The following is a 26,564-nucleotide window of genomic DNA, read 5'->3' on the forward strand; positions in this document are numbered from 1 at the left end:
TAGATAGTGTATAGAAACTGATGTCATATTCAGTATAATATAAAAGACCATTTATTGAAAGTTACCAATCACTTAAATGTTCCGTACATAGAAAATTACAATAAACTGTGTCGCATGTTCAAAATATTTAGAGAATTACCTAATTTCATGATTCTAAATATCAAATATATTACATGAAACAATTGAAAGGTTATTTACTCAAAGTTATTACACAATTAGAAACAGAATATTTAAGAATGTCGATATTTTCGAAGAATGATCAACAAATATTAGAGGGATCATCAGTTTTCATCATTTTATTTTTTATTGTCAACAAGATATTCCACTACAAAGCATAGATTAATACATACTATGATGGTCCTTTGAGGTTAAGTTATTTGAAAAGACCAATGCACTAAGAGTTATGTTGCTGTGTTGTTTATTGAAGAGGGAAGTAAGAGAAATGATCAATGATCGAAAGGACAGGAGTCTCGGAGCTTATCTAATATTGAAAGCTCCTTTGCTTAAACGCTGACGTTTCCCCACGGAGATACCTGGCAGAGTCGAGAGTCCGTGAAGCTTTATTGCCCTTCCGCCTGTCGAAGCCAAACGCTTATACGCGCGTTTTTGAATTTTCGCGCAAGGGAGCTTTAAAATTCATCGGTGCCTTGCGGGAACTCGAATGTCGAATAACCTATCTTTGTATATACCTACATTTCTTTGAAAGTGTACATCGGAATTCTGTTCTTTTTAAACTGTTTTTAAACATTCAATATTTTTATCACAAAATGTTCATGAGATCGTGGAACTATTTTTTCTGTGTACTTATATTTATGCCGAAAGTCCAAGAATTATTTTTTGAGGTTAGTTTATGGATATATACAACTAAATGTAAAATATTGAAATAGTTTCAATCTGCAGTAGATTTAATATATTTTAACCTAACCTAACTTAGCTAACTAGCTCAGAAATTCTACAATAACAGAATAATGTACATATACTTCTTATACATGTATAATATTTGTTATTGTTGTTGTATAATAATATGTAGTATCGATGCATTTAAGCCTCTATAATACCATGTAACTTAAAGGTTACATACAATGTATCTATATTTTATAAGTTTTACTTTATCTGCTCACTATTGTACTGCCCTAACAATTATTAATTCCTACTTTTTCGATAAAAATAAGGCTTCACAATTAACCACAATATTTTTCTTAGTAAACAAGAAAAAGTACAATTTATAACGAGCTAGATTAAAAGGTTAGAATCCCACGAACGCAACCATAACCTAACCTAGACATCTCTATTTCGTTTTCAGGAGAGTAGGAGAGGGTGATCCGTGAAGCAGAATGAGAGAAGTGACCCGAGTCTGCTCGAGCAGGGATTCGTTGGCCCTCCACACGAGAAATGATTTTTAGAAGGTACCGATCGAACCACACTCCATCTTCTCTTCTTTTTTTTTTTCTTCGTTTCTCTCTCCTCACCATTCCTTTCCGTCCAAACCTCCAAGTGTGCGCCCAGAGAATTGCTTCGGCTGGAAATTACTCTGGATATACGAAGTCACCTGCATGGCATGCCCCTCCCCTCATCCACTATCTTCGCCATGGATACACACGATGTCGTTTTCCTCTTTGCAATTCAACAACGCGGATTCTTGCGTCTGAGACGTGCGTACAGAAGCACCCTGTGTCGAGCATACTGCACGTACTTCAAATAATGATTAAATATGCACTTAAATTCTGTGTGTTAAAATTACTCGTGAGATATGTTTCATTTAAAGCCTTTGCTATGTACATATATGTGTAGATGTGTTCAATGTTTCTTCAATTACTTCAGCTGATTTGTGTAATTTAAGTAAGAAGTAATTAATTAATAAATACGTAATTAATTAAAGTAAAGTAATTAATAAGTATTAATAAAAGATGTGTTGAATCTTGGTTCGTTGTCGAAAAGCTTGCATGAAAACTTCGTGCCACTAAGAGGAAAACTATCCTTCTCGTTACCTTGCACGTTTCTTTCCCCCGCGCGAGCGTTTCCATGAAATGCGTTCTAAGCCGGAGCACCGCCAAGGACCAATTGGCCGTTTACCCGTAAAACATCGCGACGTTGTTTATGGAGATGCGTCAAGCTACACAGGAGTGTGTATATTACGTGCATATTGTAGTCGAACGAGAGACAATATCCCCTCCAATCACATTGACCACTTCCTTGAAATCAAAATTATAACTTCTTCGTTTTCCTAATTTTTCCTTTTAACGAGTGCGAGATTAAATTTTTCAAGTATGCTATACCAACCCCTTCCCCTTTTCAATTCGCTTTTTCTACTGTACGGAGCTGGAAAGAAGACGAGCGGAAGGAATACGGGTTATGTCTCCGTAGGCTTACCTTCTCTAACACAACCACAGAAATTAGACACACGTATTGTCATTATTGGCCGAACACGATAACATCGCGTGACGGAAAGATTAGGCGGTGCGAACGAAGTACCCCTCTCACCCCTGTGCCATCGCGCTAGTCTTCTTACCAGCTCCACGTAGTATTAATTGGCGCAACTTTTGGATCCTACTGTCGGAGACTCCATGCAAACTGGGTCGTTAATTACTCAGAGGAAAAAAGTTTGGTTCGACGAAACGAAATTATCCAACAAATTGTTCGGAGCTGCACGAGGGTTCGGCCCCCTTTTTAGGATCGGACTCGTCAACCAAACAGGAGGGGGGTTAGGGTGGCAGTTGAGGAGTGGGGGGTAGCAGGTCAAGGTTATGTGCCACGACAGCCGCACGCGGTTGAGGATTTCATTGATTCTTAATGAGCCAACGAGCGAGCTTGACACAGAATGTATCGGACATGAATAGTAACCCCGATTGAATCAAAGACTGAGACATTCGGTCATGATGGACGCCGCTTATGAGATTCCTGGCATAACTCTCAGTGGCCCTAGGTCAACTGTGATTGCGCACAGCCACGTGCGATCGATTATTCGGTGAACGTGAAGGGTGCATGAGCCAGGGGAGGCGTTTTGTTTCAGTTCGATCAAGCCCTTGCCCACCTGCTGATTTAAACGCGTCCTTCTTACGTTATTACGACACGTTCAAGTCAATTTCGGACGATTTCAACTGTTGCCTATTTTGAGGTTAGGTCATTCTGAAATAACCGTTTCTTCATTTAAATTGAATTCTTGTTACTTAGTACTTCATTGTCACTGTGTTAGAACATTATCCATACCCTTTCCGCGGTTGCTCATTTTGAAGTTAGATTAGGTTACTATAATACCTGTTTCTGTACAGCGAAATTTAGTTGTATTATTTAAATTAACACTTTGTCGTTCGATGAGAATTGTATATCGTAAGGCAGAAGCAGAGTGTGACCTGGTAATTTTATTTCCTGCCAGTCGATATATCTGAACTTGTTAATTTATTAATGGAGTAGTCCCATCCGTCGACTCCCAAATGATCGAGTAATTTTAATTTGGTTCGCGATACGCTCATCCCCGTTCCACATTTCTTAATCTCCATTCTGCATTCGTCCTACCCGAAAATAAATGCCGCCGGGGATCTATCGATTATCGAGGCCTTCCGACGTTGCCTCGACACCCTCCCTCCTCCTCCCGCCCTTCCATTTCACTCTAGGGGAGGGAAACAAATTTTTAATAACGCGGCTGCAACCGTGATTAAATCGAGGCTCATTAATTAACGCTGAATCACGGTTTCCGCGTGTGTAATGGCGTTATTCGCTGCACAGGCGAGGAGTCTGCTCTTCCAATTGATTCTTCTGCTATCTGGTGAATTTTCTCTGCTGGTTACTTTGTATTCTATACGGTATTTCATCTTTCACTAATCTATGTTTTTATAAATGACTCGTTTTTATCAATTTTGTTATTGTGCATAAGTTATGTCTGAATATTTTACTCTTTTTCCTAATCTCAAGAATTATCTAACCTAACCTGATCTTTCGTTGATTTCTTTTCACTTTCATTTTCGTCACTTAACTAAAATCCTTTCTCCCTTCTGACTCTGAGAATCGAGCCAGCCACGTAAAGTGACAGAAGTAGGGCTAATTAGACGGAACAAGAGAAAAAAAGCAGTTTTCAATTAAGTCCACTTGCGTGGAAGATATCAATTGTAAAAAAAAGTTTAGAGACAGCTCAGTACAAAAAAAAAGTTGAGGTCGGCGGTAATGCGAGGAGAAAGCGGCGGGGATTCGAGGAAGACAACTTGAGCGTGCTTGATTCGGGAGGATGATAGTAAAAGGACGGTTGATTTCGACCAGTCAACCTTCGACTATCGTAGAAAAGGGATATTCCATGTTACAATACTTAGACTCGCTTTATTCAGTCCCCTTTGTGATTTAAAATACACAAGTTAAACTATAATAGTTTACCTTTCAAAATCCTATTTCAATTTTGGTATTTTATTTTGACTAGAGATGTCGTATGTCGGTAATACAGTAATTTCTAATATCATACGTTGTAAGAAAATTAATTCAAAACTCTGCTACAATTTTAGAACGAATTTTTGATAAAAATATACAATAATTGTAGAGAAAATATTAGTGAAAAGTGTAGGATATTGGTAATAGTGCAATTTCTGTAAATATATACGAGAAGAAAAGTTCGTAAATAGTGTTGCCCTATGGTGTTAGGTTATTCACTGTACAGTGGAGATTATAGAGACGTTTCCTGTGTACTACGAGCACCTAGCCGGCGGATTTTCTCTCTGGTACGTATCGATCGATCTGTCCTGCTTTCCCCAACGTGAAAGGTAGGGGGATAGAGCGACTCCTGGCATCCTTAGCTTCAACAAAAATTTGTGACTACGAGCTGCTTTGCTAACAAAGTGCATTAGCCGAACGGGCAACACCTTTGGAAGCCTTTTAGCAACGACGTGTTACGTAACATGGATTGCTTTTGATAGTGTTGTGCCGTGCTCGGAGCATATGAAGATTTCGAAACTTCCATTTGCCACTTAACCTCTTTGGTTCATCAATTAATTCTCGTGGTTAGGTTAGTCGCTATCTTAAGATAATGATCTCCTTATTATATGGACTAATATAAAATTAATGGGTGTTCCAGTAATGGGACACCTCGATATTAATTCAGACTTCGAATTTGGGAGAATTGATTTTGAAAATTTTGATTTACAGTCTTCTCATTTCTTGCATGTTTTAAATAGGAAATAGTTTTCAACGTCACTATACATATCTATCTATAAATCCTATCTATCAGTGTGGTCAGCGTAATTTGATTTCTGTTAATTATTTCCGTTACTACTGGTCCAATAGAAATTCTTCTTTTCTAAATACATTTTTTTTCAAAGTTTTTTTCATACTATAATTTTGTTTAGCCTACCTTACACACACATATACATATCGATCTTCAAAATCGATTCTCTTGAAAATAAAATTTCACGTTCGAAAATTCCCTTTGCCTGTTCGTACACCACGATTATTATTCATGACACCCTGTTTATCATTTCTGACTGATAACTGAGATACGGTACTGGAAGAATCTCTACGACAAATTCGAAGGCAAAGAAATTTCCAAATAAATCCATAGTCATTCTATAGCCTATATTGAATCATCTGCATTCACTACCTATTTCTATTGATCAGTGGATGAATTTCAGGAAGAGGGCATGACGCACCGAACTCATGCAGTGGCGAAAACACGTGCGCATCAAGTACGGTGGTCGAGTCGGTGTCGGTCAAGGGCAGCGGGAGCGGGAGCAGGTGCAGCTGCAGGTGCGCGTGGTGCAGCTGCAGCGGGAAGGGGGCGCACGACTCAGCTACGTCTGTCATCAGCCTCAACTCTCGTCGACAGCTCGCCGCAGCTGCAGCGCAACAGCCATGCTCTGCTGCGGCCGCAGAAAAGTGAGTACCGTTTCATTTTGGAAGATGCATGCTTGATGATGATGAACTGCAACATGGGGTCCTTGAGCAAGAAAAGAAGCTTCTTTGCATGGAAATGTTAAGGTACCCTTGTAAGATGGAGCTGGAATCAGATTTAAAGCTGGTACAATGTATTACTACTTGAGCTTTATGTGGATCAAGCCTTATGCAGCATAAAAGTTGAAATTGTGCCTAAAATGCTGGTATAATAACCGTTGAAAGATTATCATATGTAAAGTAATTTAAATGGCATTTTTACATTCTTTTCTGAAGTGTCATAGTGGGTCTACAGTGTTTTCTTGATCCCAAACCTAGTCGGTAAACTTATTGCCAAGAAAATAAGTGTTCTACTTCTTTGAATGGGTGTTATAGACTGTTTGAAAGCTACAGAAATTATTACACATAAGGTTTCAACCCTGCAATCATTTTTCTGACACGTTTTCTTGAATCTAACCAAAAAAACACACAATTTTATACCTTTAAAAGATGCAAACGTATATCATCAAAGGTATCAATCCCTTGAACAATTTCTTTAAATCTCCCCCTAGACTCTTCACAACGAACAAGATCACAAGTCTGCATGAAAAACAAAATCACTGACAATGTGCACAAAAGAGATCTCAGTTTCCCAGGTAAAGCTCGTTCTCCCCAGAGGGGAGAGAAGTTTGTCACAAGCAGTGCTCTGGCGCAATTTTCTCCCAACCACAACTGAATAATTTAATTAATGTTAAACACTAATTTAAGGCAGCCACGTTGATGGAAAACGGCTCGTCAGTCAGTCAACTTTTTTCCTTTGCACGTTTTTCTCCGACGAATTTCCTGGCTTTGATGGAAAAGCGAGCACAGAGAATGGAGAACCGATGTGCCTCCGTATGTCTCCGATTACCGTGCTCGATTTACACTGGTCGTGTTCGTCGAACAGTAGGACACCATTGCATCCGTGAAATCAGGTTAATGTCAGGTGCGAGCACGTGACTTACTGCGTGGTCCAGTTGCAGTCTGTAGCACGTGAACATAATCAATTATTAGAACACTTTCGTGAAAAATTATATATCGTTCTATTTATATTTCGAATTTTTATATTTTTATACAGCGAAGAAAGATTTTTAATGGAAAAAATTCTCTTACATTTTCCAATGGAAGTTATTCGCAGACAGAACGGAATTTTTCGTTTCAATATCCTTATTGATATTTCAAGTGAAATATCAAATTTTTGAGTGAATGCGTTACATGGAAATCGAACAACACAGTTCCGATACGGTTGTGTGTATATCGGCCCGTTATAAATCAATATCGAGATACGGAGCGGAACAGCTCGGCTTTTATCATATATATTTGTCACGCTCCCGCCCACAAATATCCGGCAGCTTGCCATTATTTTCTATTCTACTCGATGATATGAGGAACCGACCAAATAAACGTGTGTACACGTCTACCATTGATTTTCCCGTTGAAATCAACGTTTAACCATGGATAACTAGCTTCCCAGTAGGTAGGTATGTATTGTGAAGGAAATTTAGAATTTCATGACGCTTTTTGCACAATATTAAGACGCAATATTGTTAGATTTCTGAATCTATAAAATTGTTTTAATCATTCGAATTTCTATGACAATGTTATATTTCTTGTTTATTAAATCAGTGTTTTATAGTTTTAGTGATAATAATGGTGAACTGAAAATTGTAGCCAGTAATTTAGATTGAAAAACTTGAGATTTTAATAGATGCACAGTATAAAAAAGGTTTTTATACTTGTTACTAATATGTATATAATTATAAATAGAAAATAAGTTAGGTTAGGTTAGAGTCAAACACTTTTTCATGCTTCTAATAGTATTCACATATATTTTCTAACGTTAGTATGCAAAGCATAAGATTTTTTTAAGTACAAGTGACAAATTTTACAATTATTAGATTTATAAGCGAGAATCTCAGTTTGACAACCATAGACCAAACAACAGCATTCATTGACAACTTCGTTAAATTAATACTATCTCACATTTTAACATTTGACAGATATCAAACCTGTGAAATGAACTTTCCTTTCGCTTTGAAGTGTCCAAAAATCAGATTAGAAGTTCTACCAACCACCTAGATACACATAAACTTCCTAGATCGATATGTTAAGCATATAAAATTCTTCAGACAGCCAGTATCGAAAATTATTTTGTAAAAATTGAACAGTCGGTAGATCAGAGTCAAGAATATGTATTACGTCGTTCGTCACGTGTCCGCGTCTTATTTTCCGTTGACGCGCCTTCATAGCGTGGAATCGCTAACTCACCTTTTGAAAACGAGCTATGTGCACAAGTTCAACGGAAGCAAGACAATGGGGGAACAGGGCAGAAAAAGAAAAGACGGTGTCGTCGGGCCTACGTAACAGCTCTGCCGTGTCATTTTTATATTGTCTCCTCGAAAACAGTCGTACGGCCTGGAAAACGTTTCATCCAGCCTGTAGATTTCACAATCTATTATTTCGTGTTTATTATCTGTCGCGTTCACGCTTTATTAAGCCCTCCACACTATCCCCACTCCGCTCGCTGATTAAGTTTCATCAATCTAGGTTGGTATCCGTGTTTCTTCTATGGTTCGTTCTGCTTATTTCATGGTTAGGTATGTTTCGTGCATCGTAAGTTCAGTTATACACTGTGAAATATCTGTTTGACTTGAAGATGTGTTATTTAAAATATGAAAGTAAGGTTAGGTATCGAGATTTAATATTGAAAATTCAAGAGTGCCAACGTAAATGTTTATTTTTATAATAACTTTATAATAATTTTTATTAAAAACTTGAGAACACATTTTCAAGTGATTTATTGTAATCGTAACCTGTATTCGCGTTACAGTTTACTCTAGTAAAGTGCCACTTTAAAGTATAGTTCAGTATACCATAGCGTCTTGCGAATATCGCGAGTGTGCTTTGGGCCATGTTCATGGTGAACTCGCGAACTTTCCTCCGTGCTATCTGAAACGCACACAGTGAAAGGCTGCTCTCCCTTCAGAGGGAGAGGGGGAAGTGTGTTAAAAGTGCTACACCGGCACAAAGAGGGACACTCCCTTCGGCAAGTATCAAAAGCTGCGCGACAGCTCGTGGGGTGATCCCCGTGTTGCCAACCTAAAGCTCATAGCATTCAATTTTAACCCTCTTCTTTTTTCGATTGTTGATGAGAAAATGTTTCATAACCTAGAAATGTGATATCAGAATGAATGTCAGGTTAGGCTGTTGCAATTTTTCAAACTTTGCGAGCGGTAGGACGATGACTCATGAAAAATAAGACACTAATGGCGGCGCAAATGTAGCGAAAGTGGGCAAACGTCGGGACAACGACGAATAAAACTGTCGCGAGGCCGCGGAACGAAGTGGCTCGCGGACAAATTTATTTAACTTCCACTAATGACGTCATTAAAATAATAAACGATGTCGTTTAGGCGTCTTCGCTCTTCCACGGTCAGAGAATCACCCCTGGAAAACTTTCTCTCCCCGTGTCGACGTCATTTCGTATCGCGAAATTCCATCGAGAGTCGATTTCTCTTTTTTCAGTTTTTTGAGTGTAAAAAAAATGTTATTAGGTTAGGTTAGCTTAACAAGATGATTTTAAATTATGAAAAAAATAAAATTATTATTCAGATATTATAAATTTTCAATTATTATTCAGCGAAGTTCTCGTAAAATTAGGTTACGTTATTTCATAATTAATTACCATGTCATTATGCACTTTTAAATTCCACTAATCTTACTCCAATAGCTAACTCGGCGACTAGAAATAGACGTCGTAAAGCTACTTCCGGTTCGATGTATTTCCATAAGCGGAGCTGTGCAGGTTTCCGGAAGCCGGCTTTACGTTCCTTCCGAGTATCACGCGTGTCGGCAACCTCGAATATTTTGCATGTTTCCGCGAAAACTCGACGTTGTACCCGTTGCAGTCGGAGTACATTATGGGTACGATCGAGCACGCGAACCGGATGTTTCGTAAGGATGCCCGCGACACAACCGGTGTCCTAAAAGAATTCATAACCTCTCTTTCTAAAAAAACACGTATTGCAATTTTCTTGTTGCAATTATTTCCTTAAATTCACAAAAATTCCATTACTACGAAAAGAAAGTGTTAAAGCATCTCTAATCTTTTAGATTTTCCAAAAATTCTATTGTTATTAATTTTTCATAAAAATTGTGAAAGAAATATGTTGCATCTCTGGCTAAAATTCACGGAATTAGTAATTTAGTGCCAATTGAGGTTAAGTCGGCAGCCATTTTGATTTCACGTATAGAAATTAGTTCCGAATATGGAGAACGACGTGTATTTTCGACTGCGATAATTGACCATCGAGAACGACTTTCCTTCAGACCTGGTTTCAATTTTCGGAGCTCAAGATGGATCGTAGTACAACCAATTGCATATAAATATAGACATGACCCGGCTGCTCGTTTAGTAAATCATTCAATCACAGCTCGAATTTCCATTGGTTGTACGTTCCAATGTAAGAATTTACGGTTCGCGAGGAAAAAAGGAGTACTATAATGAATACATTGGTGTAGCACATAAAGATAGCCCAAATTGTTTGGGATGTATGCTTTATTTATTTCAACCTGGATTTTCTCAATAACGATGTCACGTGACTGAATGGTGATTTAAAAATATTTCACCCAATAGATGTCAGAAATAATTGCCATCAGAATACCTTTTCGCCTGCCCATAACGCCTGGGGCTCATTACGACCCGTTCATCTGCTATCGATATCAATAGCTCGCTAGCTATCGATCAGGGTACACGGGACGAGTAATAAATTCCTGCGTGGTCGTCGCATAATGAACACGTCGTCCTTTCACCGTGTCACAATTTTTCACTGTTTCACGCGTTTGTTCGCCGATATTTGAGAATAATTGGCGCGCTAAATATTCGGAAAGCTTCTGGTAGAGAATATTTAATAGCCAGTACAGTATATTACAGGATTTCTCATCATTTCTCAGATCATTTTAATTGAAATTTGCTATTCTAAATATTCGACGAAAGTGATCTAAATAGGAAGTCTAGAAAAATTGAATTTATCATTTTCTTGTGTTGCATCGATTTACAGTACAATAATGCGGGAACTATTTTTGTAAATAACATTGGGAGGTTGTAATGTTAAATGGAGTTGACAGTTGAAAAATATCAAAGAGTCTAAGAAAATATCTTGAAACAAGAAAGAAAAATATCGTCATTTGAAAGTATTGAAAAAGGAAATTAGAATTTTTAAAAATGTACCACGTTGAATTGTGGTCACGTTTCTACAAGGCTGTTTCCTCGTGAGTCCTGTAGAGAACGCCCGAGGCGTTCGATTCGGTCGGGTCGCCTCACTTCCAGAAAGATTTAAATATTAGATTGCCTTTCCGAGAAAGAAGTACGCCCCTTTACATTGTAATCCGTTGATATTCCTTGTTACTACAACGAAGCAGTTTTTCTGCTCATCGAGAATTTTTATTTCGTTTATGCAACCATTTACATGCACGACTGCAACGTTGGATAAATATTCTAACAGTATCTTGAAGAGGATTTTTTTTTTTGTTGGAAATTTTAACATCCAACAGTAAGTATTTTTGAGATCTCGAGGAGAAAGGGTGATGGTTCGTCGTGAGGAATGAGACTGGCTGGTAAGATGGTAGAAGGTGGTATGAGATGGTATGAAACAATGGGGAAAGGGTTTTTCAAAGGGAAAGGCGAAAGAATGAAGGGGAAAAAGGTTGGACTTGGAGTGTAATATGCGGAAAGTCTCGAGCATCCTTTGATTTTAATTTATCTTACTCTGGCTCTGGCGATCATTTATGCCTTTTCCAGTCGTCGGGGTTCCTTGTCCAGAGAAATAATTGCCCATACTCTTTATTATTAACCATGAAATGACTCCCGTTTCAGAATTATATTTTTTATAATAAAATAAAATAGGGAATGGTTCAATAAAAAATGAGCATGTGCAACATGTAGGGTAATAAGGACTTGATGGATAAGAGTTTAGTACTTTGAAGCGACTGGGTAGAAAACGTCTAATCCCCTATCGGCGATGACGACGACCCTTCATCAATTTAGCGATGACACGAAAAGTACATGCATACGAAGCATTCGATCGCGTACACACACTTGAGAGGAGGCAACCGGGTGAACGGTAGTCGGGTACGATACGTCCTTAAGCGGCCTTTCGTCACCCTTCCTTTCCGGATCACCCGTTACCCTGATGAGGGAGGTTTCATAATTGAGGACCAATTGTCGTGTCGCAAAAAGAGTGGAGTGAAATTAAGGGGGTGGAAAAAGAGTAGAGTCGGGGAGAGCCGGGGAGAGACAGGGCGATCCCACTATGGGTTAGGTACATGACCGAGTTCTGGTGGCTTGTGATATATTTCCTAAGGTCCATCACATCACTCCAGAAGCGAGTGAAACCTAAAATTTCTAAGGAGAACGAGGGAGAGCTAGGGAGAGACAGGGAGATCCATTTGTGACTTTGAAGGTCAATCAACAAGTTTTAACAATTTTTTTTATTTTCCACCACGGAACCCACCCAAATAGCGACGCGGCTACGTGGAACACGGTTGATGGATGGCTGGTGCGTACGGTGGGAGAAAAATGGGGTGAAAAACGACGGAGGGAAGAGACGTCGGGCGAAACGGAAGTCCCTGTGATTTTCAGCCGAGCCGCAATTATACCTCTCGTACGTTCCACATACCGGAACTGGAGCAGTCGTGGATCGTTACGATGCTTTTTCTCCTTTCTGCCTCCCTCCTTTTCTTCATCGCCACCTCCAGCGAACCATCGTGGCCGTGGCTCACCGCGAAAACGCATGAAAAGATTCGCGAAAAAGATTCTGAGGATAGAGAGAAAAAGAGAAAGAGGGAACGATGCAACCAGCCCGAGGGCATCAGAGCTTAAAGGGAGCGTTGCAAGAAGGGACGAAACGTTGGGGGAAAAAAAGAGGGTCGAATTGGTTCTCGCAATCGCTGGAGACAATTTCACCACGGTTGAATTAGAAGCTAGAAAGATAGAGAGAGATCGAGTTCCTTGTTTGTCGACGACGACATGGCCGTTCGACCTCATTAAAAATCATTCACGAACCTTTTCCAAAGCTGATTCGGAAAGCTACGGTTAATCATCGGAGGGGGCACTCGAAACGCCTTTTATCGGCCGCTCCACGCAATCCCTTTGTATTTTCCGCTTCGTGTTCGCCTCTTCCGCGTTCTCCGCTCTTTCGTGTTCAAACGGAGCTGATTCATTTTCGTGGAAATTCCTCAAAGAGTGTGTTTCTTAATACCTCAAACGCTTCGACCCTTCTAAACACACGATGGTTCGGAACTTTTCAAGATTTTTCATTTAAGAAATTTGCAAATTTTTTAACTTCTTTCAATTTGTTCAAATAAACAAAAGTGCGGTATTTTTTACCAGAAAGAAAAAAGTACAGTCGATGTTTCATTTGTCCATCTATATAGACAGATAGAACATCGTGATACGCGAGCCGAGCCTCCTGGGGATTATTGTTTTTGAATAAAATTTTTCCGCAAAATCGAGCGGAAAGGTAGGAGAAGAATGGGCTCTCTGCTTTCGACGAGGGAAAAAAATATCGGTGACAGCAATCGCCAAAACAATCCATGCGAGAAAAATCTCTCTCTTTCTCTCTCATTTCCGTGTAAACTCTCGTCAATAAATTTTGCCTGGTGTTTGTGAAAAAAAGATTCGATACGGTGTGATTAATTTCCCGTGGATGTTCTTTCTGAATCATTTTATTTATAATCCCAAAATTTAACTCGTTTTTTTTTTTTGTTATTGAAGTACGGTTTTTAAGAATTTCTTATTTATCTACCAATCATCTCATCTGTAATGGATGATAAATTGAGATGAATTTTTATTCAAGTATTCAGGTGGGGCGTGTGTGTTGGACAGATTACGAAAGGGTTAAATGATGGGATTTGAATAAAATGATTCAACAGTGAAATACATTCGAAATTAATCATACATTACCGAGTCTCTTGTATCTCGAGAATTTGTCCCATAATTATCAAGATACAAGGTATAGAGGGATAAGTATTTAACAGATGTGAGGTCGATGCGAAATGAAAACTTTCGAAGGAATCTCTGTTTCGCTCTGCTGTAGTCGTTCAATTGATCAGATAGGGAGGATACATTGCAAGTTCATGAAATTGGGAGTAATCGAACGAACGCGAGTAATTCAATCCAGCGTCGGAGCATCTCGGTCAAAGGTTATAGAATGATGTTGAGGGCTCTGTTAAATGTGAAACGTATAGTAGAATCTTTTGGGAGAGAAAAAGTCAAAAAAGGGGAATCCATGTTGTGATGACACTAGTGTCATGTAATATAGTGTCATTTATTAGAGTAACATTGTTACGTTATTAGTATTACTTCATTGCTGTACTATTAGGTATTATTGTACAGTATACAATAATGACATTGATGTACTATTAATATTACTATTTAGTATACAATTTGCACACTATTACTGTTACTATACGGTGTACAATGGTGATATATTACCTACTATATCAATATTGCTAACTTCTCAACAGAAACTGAAGAAAGAAATGAAATGAAACTTGACTTAAGCTTCGTTTTCATTGATAAAAAATGTCATTTACATTTTCACCGATTCTGCCTGCACACTCTCAAAAAACTGAAAGGAAGAAAAAGTAAGAAACGAAACGATGAAGTCTAACTTAAAATTTTATTCGTTCATTCATTCAGAAGCTTTCCTTTAAATTTACCTTTAATCTTGTGACAGTAAAAGGCAACCTCGAGGAATTGGTGGCAGGGGGAATAAAAGGAGCGTGTCATAGATGCAAATGAGAGACAATTATAGCGATTGCCCGGGAATAAACCACGTCAACGTGCATGCGACTAAATTTATTCCGGTTGATTCCCGAAGATAATGTAATTACGGTAGACGTCGGCGAGCGTTCAAATTATCTCTCTGGATGTACAACGTCGAATTGAACATACGAGCTGCGGTTGGCAACGATAATGTCCAATAATTCGAGATACGGTTTATGACAGATTTCCCAAACCACACAGTGTGTCACGGAAAAACCTACGTGAAATTAATTCGAGTCACATTGTCCCTCGCTTTTCAACTTGTCAAAATGCGTGACGCAATGACGTCGAAAATCGACATCGCGTTGATCGTAGATTATACACATATAATGTAGATGGCTAAGTACCCAATAATTCTTGAACCAAGTTAACCTAATCTAAAATAATCTAATTCTTTTACTACATTAATACCTCCAGTTTTTAATATTAACGACTTAATGTTTAACTTCTATACCTTCTGCAAAATCTAGTGGAAAATATCGATGGTCCAGTTTCCAATAGGTAAAGTACAACCGAAAGACCTAGGGGAAAAAATTCCGCACGAGAGATGATATCACGTCTATCAGAATTACGCGCATGTATCAAAGCTAAAAATCCTCCGGATTTCGTGGATTCCTCTTTCACTTATTTCTTCATTCCTCATGCACATCGTTCGATTGACCCACCGCCATTTTTTTTTGCCATGCATATCAAAGATATCGGACACACGTCAATACACAGGTAAGTGTATGTGTGTGTGTGTGTATATCCATTCGTACCACCAGCCAGGATTATTTCTCCTACTTCGTTGCTTTACACCTTTGTCCATGTAGACATAACCTATATGTCAGCCATTTTCAAAATTTATGAATTATTCAACAAGAATTTCTTCTTTTCAATAACTAAACCTCAAAAGGGCATCGCAACTATTACATTCATGCTCAGTTAAATTTAAACGAACCATCGTTACTCCTCCTTCATCACAGCACACCTAAACACATCGACACGAAAAGTGAAAAAATATAGCGGGTGTAAACGAGACGTAGCACATGAAAAGGATATCGCCAGCGTTGTAATGAATCATCCAATATGAAAACAAAATTCTATAATATTCATCCTATCTTCGTAAAAACAGCACCAATGGATTTGTGACGTTCTCCTTATGAGAATAAGTCCAAACACGACATAAATCGGACTAGTTTTAACAGTAATCAATTTTAAAAGGACCCGTAAAAATAGCTACCCGGTACATTTAAATTTATTACTGCAAAAACTAGTCCGATTTCTGTCGTGTTTGGGCTCATTTTCATTGAGAGAATCTCGCCGATTTGTTAGTACTATTTTTACGAAGATAGGATGAAAACTTGAGAAATTGAAATGTTTAAGGTTGAATGATTCATTGCAACGCAGGCGATATCCCTTTCAAGTGGCAGGTCTCAACCGTCGCTACTTGACACGCTACGTCTATCTCACTTATTCTCTTTCCTTGTCGAAGTATTCGAGAATCAAGTTCTGGAAACAAAACGCTATGCTGCTCGGTTAAATTTCAATGCCTCGAATTCAGTTAAAAACCAGAGTACCAGTGTACTCAGACTCCCCTGTATACATTATTTCACCGATGAAATCTGTATCCTAACCTAACTTATTGTTGAATCAATCACAATTTCTGTGATAAATTCGAAAAGGCGAGGCACCGTTCGATACCGACTTCCGACGTGAAATTTTATCGGCGAATTTTATCGGAAAATGTTCGATTTATTAAAAAATTCATTCCTGAAGGATATTGCAGGGCATTCCAAATTCTAATGAGACCCTTTCCTGGTACATGCTTCGCTCTGAACGCTAATTCGTATTTATTGATTCCACGTAACACTGCTTATGGCAATTAGGACAGCGGTTACTTAATCGTAATTTGATTTTAACTCATCCTCTCTCGAGTTATCTCGCCCTCCTCCTTCACTTTTCGTTCGGAAAGGAAATTGTGCTACGAATTACTATTAGGATTATTATCTAAAAAATATAAACTGTTTTTGAAACATTTCAGAAAATAGCAAAAATAAAAAGGAATACAAACTTATTCCTTGAAATTAGCTTCGATTATTTTCTTCTTGAAATTAAATCGAGCAGCTTGAATCTCTATCCTGTTACGATAAATTAAAAACTTTACGAAATACCTCCCAAAGTGCACGCAGAGCCAATATGGCGGCTAATTGGACCAGAAAATTCCACACCTAATCCTTGATCGACTCTTGACGACATGAGGTTTTCTGTGCACCTAGTCAGGCCAATCCTTTCACGTAAGTTATTGGAAAAGTTCAAGCACCGGGGCTTCTATTGGCGGCAGACACCGCACGTATTTTTATGCGAGACATGGCAGCCACCTTTGTGGACGAAAAGCCCGCCTCGAAATATCATTATGCCGCCACGAACTCGCCGGAATATTTGCACACGTTCTGCGTCACTATTTTCCTGTGAACTTTTCACACTGAAACACGATCCTACTTAAGAGGATATGTACTTTGCTATCTGAAAAGTTGGTAGAATCGAAATCTGCCAACTAATCGATAGCGTGCGAACTGTGATGTAAGAATGTGAAAGAATTTTTGAAAAATTGTAAAAATTGATAAAATTACACGGTTTTAAATATCGTTCTTTTTTTCGAATATTCTGTTACTACACTAACCTAACTTAATATTTCTCTTCTACACCAAATACCGTGTTAATTGCAGCTACTTTGTGAAATATTCTCTCTTACATCAAATATACCGCAGATATACAATAATATTACAATATTCTTCGTAAGCTAGATAACGCTAAAGCCACTTTAGAGTATTCGCCTTCTAAACCAAACGCTGTAAACGTTCCAGGTTCGCCGAAAAAGCAGTTTCCTTCCGCCGTCAGAGAGAATTAACGTTGTTCTATGTGCCATAGACAGCACACCTAACCTAACGTATACCCGTCACATACATGCACACACATAACACACATGCTTGACAGCGTCTGTGCCTACTTCTCAAAAGAGTCTCCAGAATGCGACTCCGATAAAAGGAACACTCTGAGTGGGTTCTGAACAGGCCTGAAGAGAACTTTCGACTCCGAAGACGAGTCGGTCACTCGGAAGATATCGTCTGCTGAAATCGGCCACGTTTGCCAAGGCTGCTTTATCGGCCGAGTCGAAGAGAAAGAGCCGCTTATTGGGTAATCTTGCTCACCCGTGCACAAGCTGCGCCTATAATCCTATCGAAGAAAAATACACGTTAGAATACGTATCTTTGTCTACACTCGATTTTCTTTGCTCCAGAGAAAATCGTGCAGACACTCCATTTCCTCGGCGCACATAACGAACGCACAAAAGATCGGTGTTTATAACCTGTGTTCGAGATTCTGGTTAGAGGAAAAAAAAGAATCACGGGTGTAATTGTCATCGTGGACAATTCGACGAGTCTGTATACGAAATTGTTTGTCGTTATTGTGGAGATTAGGGGAAATTTGATTTATGTGGACACGGTTGAAAGTTCCGACGTTGTTACGCGCGCGAGTGCTGCCTCGTGAAGTTACGAGTGCACTCATTCGTTGTAAATTGTCGAACTTCCGTAAAAGACACTTTGGAAATTAATTGTACGACGAGTGTACCCTTCTATGGTACTCGAACAAATACGCGGCCATCTGGGACACGGAAGAATGTTCGGTTGCAGCGTTTAAGGACCTCGTGAGGTTAGAATTGAAATCGGACATTTGTTTTTTTGGAATTTAATAAAATTCCACGAATTTCTTCTTGTGCGTTAATTCTTTATTATATTTATTTATATTTGTATTTATACCACAGATACGAAACTTTGTTCGGTATATATGATCTAGGGCAAAATATGATGTATTTAGGTTAAAAAATATTCCCCAATGGCCGCATTATCTTTAATTTTAAATTTGAAAGTAGAATATTCTAGAAACTATGCTAGTAGGTCTTCAGTTATTTGCTTTGAAATGACTTGAGAAGTGTTTTCACTTGAAGATTTATTTATAAGATTATAATCTGAAAGTTTCTATTTGTGGAACTGGCAATTAAATGGTTCTTTTTAAGATACTTCCGATTACCTTGCAGGCAGCAAGAAAGAAGAATATTTTAGGAACCTCATAACAGCCTTCGTCGATTAAAAGATCAAAGGAATATTTATGAGATATTCCTGTAATGGTTAACTTAACTTAACTTAAAGGAAGAGTACTTTGAAATGGTTGTAATATCATTTGCATGCAAAGAATATTTCAAAGTGGCTGTAATTTAAGAAACTAAAGAATGTCTTTGTTTAAATATTCATTTATGAAATTGTACAGTCTCAGTGACAATTCATGGAACAGACCGTTAAAAATTCTCTTAGCCAGTGAGATGGAAGAATATCCCAGAAATTCTGTAACCGTCTTTGTCAGCCGAAAGGCTAAAAAGAATACGAATGAGATTATTCTCGGAAGTTTTCAACTTATCGAACTAATAATTGATGACCCCTTTCGGAGGAATTTTCAGTATTCTACAGTCAGTAGTAAATCCATCCTTTCATTTTGCAATTCCTGGTTTATTAAAAGTGGTAATTGGTTACTTGTTCTGAAAGCTCCTCAGTTTACCAAAAGAATTACACTCCTCTGCTTTGGACAAATCCTAAAAGGTTGGGGCAGTGCTTTGCAAGCAAAATCTTGAAATTTACAATCCACGTTATTAATTTATGAAAACGCAGCTCTTTCACGAGTTCGAAAGGTTACCGGCAATTTACTTTGCTAATTGCGAAAGTTTGACGGCCCTATGCTCGTGGCTGGCCATTAATGTCGCTCACTCTACGCACTGGTACGCGTAGCTCATACTTTTCCACCAGTTCTAGCTCACCATGATTCCAAAATGGCGGTGATACGTTAAATATTCAAAAATTTATGGAATCAATACTGTTCTATTAGTACCTAAAAATTGAACATTGCTACATTTATTCGAAATAACATATATACCGATTATAATAATTCCGTACGATAAATTAGCCTTGCTACATACAGGTGGCTGTGACGAACATTAATTTTTCGAAATGCATTTGCTGAATTCTGTAAAAGCGATCCTGTTTACGTGAAACTGCAGTATATACTTGATGAAAATGGAACGAAAATAGAGAGGAATTTTCGAAAATTTTATTGCATTCATTGCCACCACCGGGAAATTCTTAAACTGGGTTTCGCTATAAGAAAGTTCGTCGTATTGAAACTTTTCACCGAGAAAAAGGAGGGAGCAGGCTTCAATTTATTCGTTCTTCGCAGGCTTAACAAGGAGAAGGTATCGCGACGCTTCTTCCCTGAGAAAAACGTGCTTCTTAATTCCTCGACTTTGTCAATTACGTTAAAAAATTCGTCCGCGCAGTGGAGACAGTTCTTCGTTTCTATTCGATCTGAACTGCGGTTGAAATTTCTCCTGGGCAGAAATCGGATGACAAGGATACGGGTAAGAGGTGTAGGAATCACAGAAGAATTGGGCATGCTGCTTTGTTGCAGTCAACCCTTCGCTTAGGGGCCGTATTAACTTGGTAAAAAGCCGGTGTACACCGGCGCAATATATGTCACGTATTGTACGTACTTGGCCACGCTGTACATACGGGCCACATACTTCTCGGCGTACTCCCGTATGTACATAAGCCGGTAGACACATAGAGAGAGTGCACACTGGCGTGCATCGACCTCCGGGGGAGCGCGCGCGCGCACAGACCCAGTGTGGAAATGTGGTCAAACACCCGGATAGAGAAGGCCGAGCGAGGAAGAGCAGAGAGATATGCGCGCGCACTCGCACATAGTGGCTGAATTCAGTTCAGTTCGAGCCACTTCAGGATCGTGAGACGCAGGCGCACTTGACGAGCATCGTATTGCAGGATTGAGCCCTCCCCTACAGACCTGGCTGGCTCTTCCTATGTTTTACAATTTTTTCTCCAACTCTGGCTGTTTCTTCTTTTATCTCGTCTCTCTTTCTCCGGTTGTGTGTGTGGTATTGTTTCCTATTTCTTCCTCTCATGTTGGGCGCATGAGTTCGCTGTTGGTTACTTCATTGCCTCTTTGGATCACTTGCTCTTTGTACAGACCAGTGTCTGCATCTTGATCTTTCTCTTCTTTTTATATTTGGTCGTATAGGTTTTTCTGGTTCTTTGTCGAGGAAGGTATTCCAAGTCTTGTGGATCACTTATTCTTTCTTTCAGGCATAGTCTGGGTCTCTCTTTGAGCTCCTTCGTCCATTTCTTCTTCTTCTTACGTGAGACGCGTAGGTCTGTCGGTTCATTGTCGAAGAAGATATTCCAGCTCTTCGATCACTTATTCTTCGAACCACTGTCTGGTGTCTCCTTGTGGCTTCCTCCGTACCTCCACATATTTCTTTTTCTGCTGCCTTCACTTTTTGTTTGTGCCTCAGCCTATTTGCCCACCTCTTCTCCCCTCCCTTTTCCTTTTCTCTATGGTGCACTTCAGTAATTTCTGTTCGCCCCCTTTGTACAGACGCATATACACATACCCTGTGTCCTTTTTGAAGTATACTTCAGTTGTTCTTGCCCAGTCCGCATAACAATTGGTATTCTTCTTTTTCAAGCATGCTCCTCCACCCCCTTTCCACCCTCTATTTACAATCTTCCTCTCCTGCAATTTATATTCACCAAGTTTGCCATCCTTTAAGCTTTCAACATTGTTCTTCTTCTTCTGCAAAGTACACTTCATTTATCCTTCCTCAGATTGCACCTCCACCATGCTGGACCCTTATTCTTCTTTCCTCCTTTTGCACACATTTTCTCATCAGCCAAACCCCCTAACACTCCCCTCCCACGCCGGTATCCTTGTCCGTCCTACCTCCCTTTTCTTTCCCCCACCACTTTGCCTTCTCCCACCACCGTGCACGTTTCTCCTCCACGTTCGGGCGCATCTCCTTCCGGGAAACCGCAAACGATCCTCCTTCTCGCTCCCTTTCGTCCTCGAATCTCCCACCACGGCACATTTTTTCGACTCCGAACGTGCGTACGCCTGCGTACACGCCGTTACTACTTACTACTACGTTTTACTACTGATACTTCCGGGCTACTACGCGCAGTAGCGTAGCTTTACGCTTCCACTCTCCCCCTATCACTTCTCCCTCCCCACCGTCAACCAACTTTTTCATCCCCGTATCCTCCTCCTTCTCCTTCTCCGTGGCATCGGTCTTTTTTTATCGTTCCCCCGGATCGCGCCACTTCTCTCTCCTCTCCCCCTTGATGGTTTAAGAGATTTCCGTGTTTCTCTCTTCGGTTCTTTCTGTTTTTTTTTTTTCTCTTTTAGAAACCCATTATCGATGCCCTACATTATTCTGGAACGGTCCCACCCTTCGATGGGTTCATTTTTGTTTCTTTTTTTAGCGAGATTTGAAATTTCCTTTTTTAGATTTTTTTTTCAGTGGTAGTTTTTTGTACGAACATTCTTACCATTCAATTTAACCATTAAAATCTTTTTGATGTTTTTCAAGTGGAATTTACAATTTTTTAGAGTTTCCTTTGAAAGATGTAATATACTTTTTTTTCACAATTGTATTTAATTACAGTCAATGTTGGAATTTCCTAGATGAAGTATAGTTTCCCCCAACATTTCTATCTCTTGATAGAGCGATTAAAATTTATTTAGAATTTTTAAACATTTTTTTATTTCGAAGATGGAAGTTAATCTTTTCCATTTTAATCAGGACAATTGTTGAAGTTATACCCTGAAGGTTTCTGAGATACTTTCGGTTTATCGAGATTCCCCGTCCCATTTTATTCCTCATCGGGGTGGTTTTGAACGAGGGAGAGCCAATGGAGCGGTGCCAAATTGAAACAGAGCCGTAGTAAATCGACCGCCTTGAATTCAGCTCAGCGGGACGTTAGGCTAACCCTCTGCCCTCCTTCCTCGTTTTTCGACCCCTCCCGTCGTTGGTTTCGTCGGCTGCCCACTTCTCCATACTCTGTCGGCCGCGAAATAGCCACTTGAAGCGTTGAAAGTAATTCATTTAACGCTTCACGCTGTGTTTAAACTCGGCCGTCACTGCTGCCGGAAGTGGAACGATAAATCTCCTCCCATGATTCCTTTTATTTTAACTTCTCATCGCCTAGAAAATATTCGATCGTACTAATTTAAAAAAAAAAAAAAAAAAAAAAAAAAAACAAAAAAGAAAGGTACATTTTTTTGTTCTTTTTAATAATACGTAATTGCACAAGATTATATATAGTGTGCAATTTATGTAACGTGTGTTAAAGAAGTTAATACATAATCGATAATTGCTTAATATAGGTTAACCTATATTTTCAAAAGAATGTTCGGCGAACAAATTTTCCGGAATGACGTAATCTATAATCTGCAAGTGTTTTTGAAGACATAACCACAACGTAATTTCTAATCTACAACAATTGATCCTGAATAATTTAACTTATAATCTACCATTGTTTTAGAGTTGTTTAGTCAATATTTTGGAATGAAAAATTGAAAGGAGGAACGATCTAAAACTGTTCCAAGACAACGTAACCTGCAATTCACAACTATCCCGAAATAAGAAAACCTATGACCTACAACTGACATAAAACATGTTGATCCACAATTTAAAAATGACCTAACATACACGTGTGGAAGCAAAAGTTGGCAGAAGTTGTAATCTACAACTGTCCTAACCTAACTGAACCACTAATCTGGAAGTAAGTGAACCTACAACCTTTATCAAAAAGAATCTCAGAATTTCACTGTGACAATTGACATCATGGTTAATTGGAGCGCCATGGGTCATCCACGAGAACCAAAATGGCCGCCACGATGGAAAAAAAGTGTAAGAATCGTTCACGATCTGGATGATTCTCGGCGATAAAGGAATTTAATCGCGTTAAAACGCGTGAAACAACGCGAGACGAGAGATCCACAAGGTGGAGGCGCGCATGCACGCACAAATACACACACACACACACACAAACGCAAATGCGCGCACGCGTGCGCGCACACACACACAGGTCGTTCCGTCGTGGAGAAAGGTTGTGACGCCTGCGCCGACAATTTCGTCCAGAAACTCAATGAAACGCCACGCTCTAATACCGACTGTGGCTTCCAGGTAGGAGGAGAGAAAAAAAAAGTGGCCTCATTCAAATTAATTCCTCGCGAAATAATTCGCCTAATACGAAGGGGTAGGGAGGAATGAAAGGCCTTGATGACCTGCATTCTCTCGTGGAAAGGAGAGAACCCAGTTTTCTATGGGCGCTGTGGAAAAATGAGCTTGTTCACGCGACCTGGAGAAAAAAAAAAATTAACGGTCGCTCGAAGGGAGGTTTATTGCTCGTTGAATTTTATTTTCATGAGGAAAAAGCGGGTATAATGTGAAAATAGTTGGTTTACGAGTTTTTTTTTTTTCCGTTTTTGGTGTACTCGGTCGACATGATCGCCTCTCGTTTCGTTTTAGAATGCAATTTTTGGCTGATTTGGAAAGTATTCTACAAGATCTACTAACCTAACCTATCTTTTAATCCCTCCGTTGGATGATATATACATGTATATACGTTTAAATCATTTTTGTACATAACCTAATCAGATACAAGTTACATAACCTAAAATTATCATTAAAATTCTATCTATGAAGCCAAGGAAAAAATATTGAAATTGTAATTGCATGAGAAAAATGTGTATGAGAAGAAGTAATAAAATTGAGATTATAATATTCCCATAGAAATTTCACACGTTGATCCGAACCCTAGAAGTGATGGTACATACCCTCTACGAGAGCACTAATCGCAGCTCGAGAGGCGAGAAATTAACGCAGAAGCCGGCGTGCGCCATTACAGGCCTTCTTCCCGCAGCCTGGAAGCGCAGCCACTACTAACACCATCGTTACTACCATCGCCACGGTGAACATTACTACGTACATTGGCGCACGAGCCGTTACACCCCCTCGCCAGGGTTCGAGACGTCGGGTTTCACTGTGGAGAGGGTCACTGGACCCTGTGAGGGTTACCAGTGGGTGGTGGGAGGGTGCAGATAGAGGGACGAGGAAGCACGTAAAGAGATAAATAAGTGGCGAAACAGGGGGAAGACAGTGGTAATTAGAGTTGGTTACGTGGAGAAATCGGTGATTAGAGTGGCTGTAAGGAGTGAAATTGAGAATTATGACGTTGGAGGAATGAAGAACCTTAAAATTGATACTTTACCATTTCGATTCTCGATAAAAGAGAGACTAGTGGACTAAACATGGAGAAGTAAAGGGGTAAAATGTTAGCGAAAACAAAGCAAGAAACGGTGGAACGGATAAAAGTGAGAGGTGAGGTGGACTGAAAGCACTATGGCCCACAATGCGAAGCACCCTCGTTGCGGAGGACGAGAAAGGGAGACGGATAAGTGCCGAAAATTTCAAGTATCTTCAGCGGCGGGCGGCATCGCTTACTCGTGTCTCCTGTTGAAGGGTGCTTCAGCTGCCAGCCATCAGTTTTTTTCTCGAATTAATTTGCTAATTCCTGCTTGATAACGTTCAATGACGGTGCTTCCTGTATGAATAGGACGAAAGTAGATCAAGCAGAAATTAAAAAAAAAGCTTTAACTTCAAAACACGACCATCGAATTGCTCTAACAAAGGAAGTTCGGCTACTCGACAATTCAAAAAAAAAAAAAAAAATACACGTGCAACGTTGCTTGTTTAAGTGAAAAGAAGATATTCTGAAATATAATGTATATTTAAAAAAGTGTAAAGGGTTAAGAGTTGTCTGACAAGAGAAGCTTGATAACCTGATGATTCAAAAAATTGTGAAACTTTGTAGAAATGTAGTTCAAGTGACGCTAATAATGAAAATATTTCTTGTTTCGGCAATGAAACGGTCCTAGAGGTGAAAACACCCCTTCGTGGAAATTGTGAAATTTCATATTATCGTGAATATTTACAAAACCGTACAAGATATGGAAAAAAAGTTCAGTTTAAAGTTGTATGGTTTTTAATATCCGACATCGTGGTAGTAAAGAATTTACGAGAAACTTTTTTTTTTTTTTTTCAAAGGCTGTATCAAATCATTTATCTTTTTCGGTGTACTTAAAATCTCCAGGGCAATATCCTGTTCACAAATCTAATAGTAATAGGTTATTCTCTCTCCAATGTTTCGTAAAAATATTTCTTGATACCAGTTCCTAAAATATTGAGCTGTAAGTTTCCCTGATTTAGCGGGTCTAAACAGAATTTCTTAATACAACATAAAGGAGTGAAAGGAGTTGTCCACTTGCGGATATAATAGGCATAATAGTATTACCTACTGTGTGTTACAGAGGATAAAGGATCCGAACAGTGGCTTCGATCATTTTCGTTCCGACAGTGGACAATATCCGTCCAGAATGCATCACCAGATTAAAACCGCTTTCGTCTATATTGTAAGTCGATTCTTCGCTAATGGTAACGATGTATGGTATTACCGATTCAAACCTGTTCTCAATGTCACTAATTGCTTTTTTTAAAATTCCATACCCACCATCTTCCTGCTCTAAATAACGGGAAGTCGACTCGTTTTTTTACTTCTAGGGTCCACCTTCGCAAATCTATATCATGAATAATATGATCTTTTATCCAGGACATCTTGAAATTTCATCAGTACATATTCTGCTGTAAATCTGTATTTGTCCCTGTTAAAACCACCATGCATTAGATGTTCTTTCCACCTATACAGTTGAGAAACAGTCTTCACTTTTTTGAAACGAGCTTGTACAGTGGAAAACGACAAACGGCTTTTCTTTCCACTTCTCTAAAATTCAATCACATTTGTTTTATCATCTAGATTTACATTACCATCTTCTGCATCTATCGTACAAACCTGAGAATGGGCTTCCGAATTATCCTCTTCTACTTCAGGATTATACCTACACGTCTACG

The 26,564-nt window shown here is 39.2% G+C and overlaps 1 protein-coding gene across 1 annotated transcript in view; it reads left to right on the forward strand.

The window, feature by feature from the left end:
• The first annotated feature begins 5,631 nt into the window (after positions 1 to 5,631).
• The window catches only part of LOC108573259 (rho GTPase-activating protein 100F), a 36,460-nt gene continuing 15,527 nt past the window's right edge, over positions 5,632 to 26,564 (forward strand). Inside the window, exon 1 of the mRNA XM_017935653.1 lies at positions 5,632 to 5,850. Within this exon, the coding sequence (XP_017791142.1) occupies positions 5,632 to 5,850 (219 nt within the window). The remainder of the gene's footprint in view (positions 5,851 to 26,564) is intronic.

This window comes from Habropoda laboriosa, unplaced genomic scaffold (genome assembly GCF_001263275.1).
Source record: "Habropoda laboriosa isolate 0110345459 unplaced genomic scaffold, ASM126327v1 scaffold134, whole genome shotgun sequence".
In the NCBI taxonomy this organism is placed as follows: domain Eukaryota; kingdom Metazoa; phylum Arthropoda; class Insecta; order Hymenoptera; family Apidae; genus Habropoda; species Habropoda laboriosa.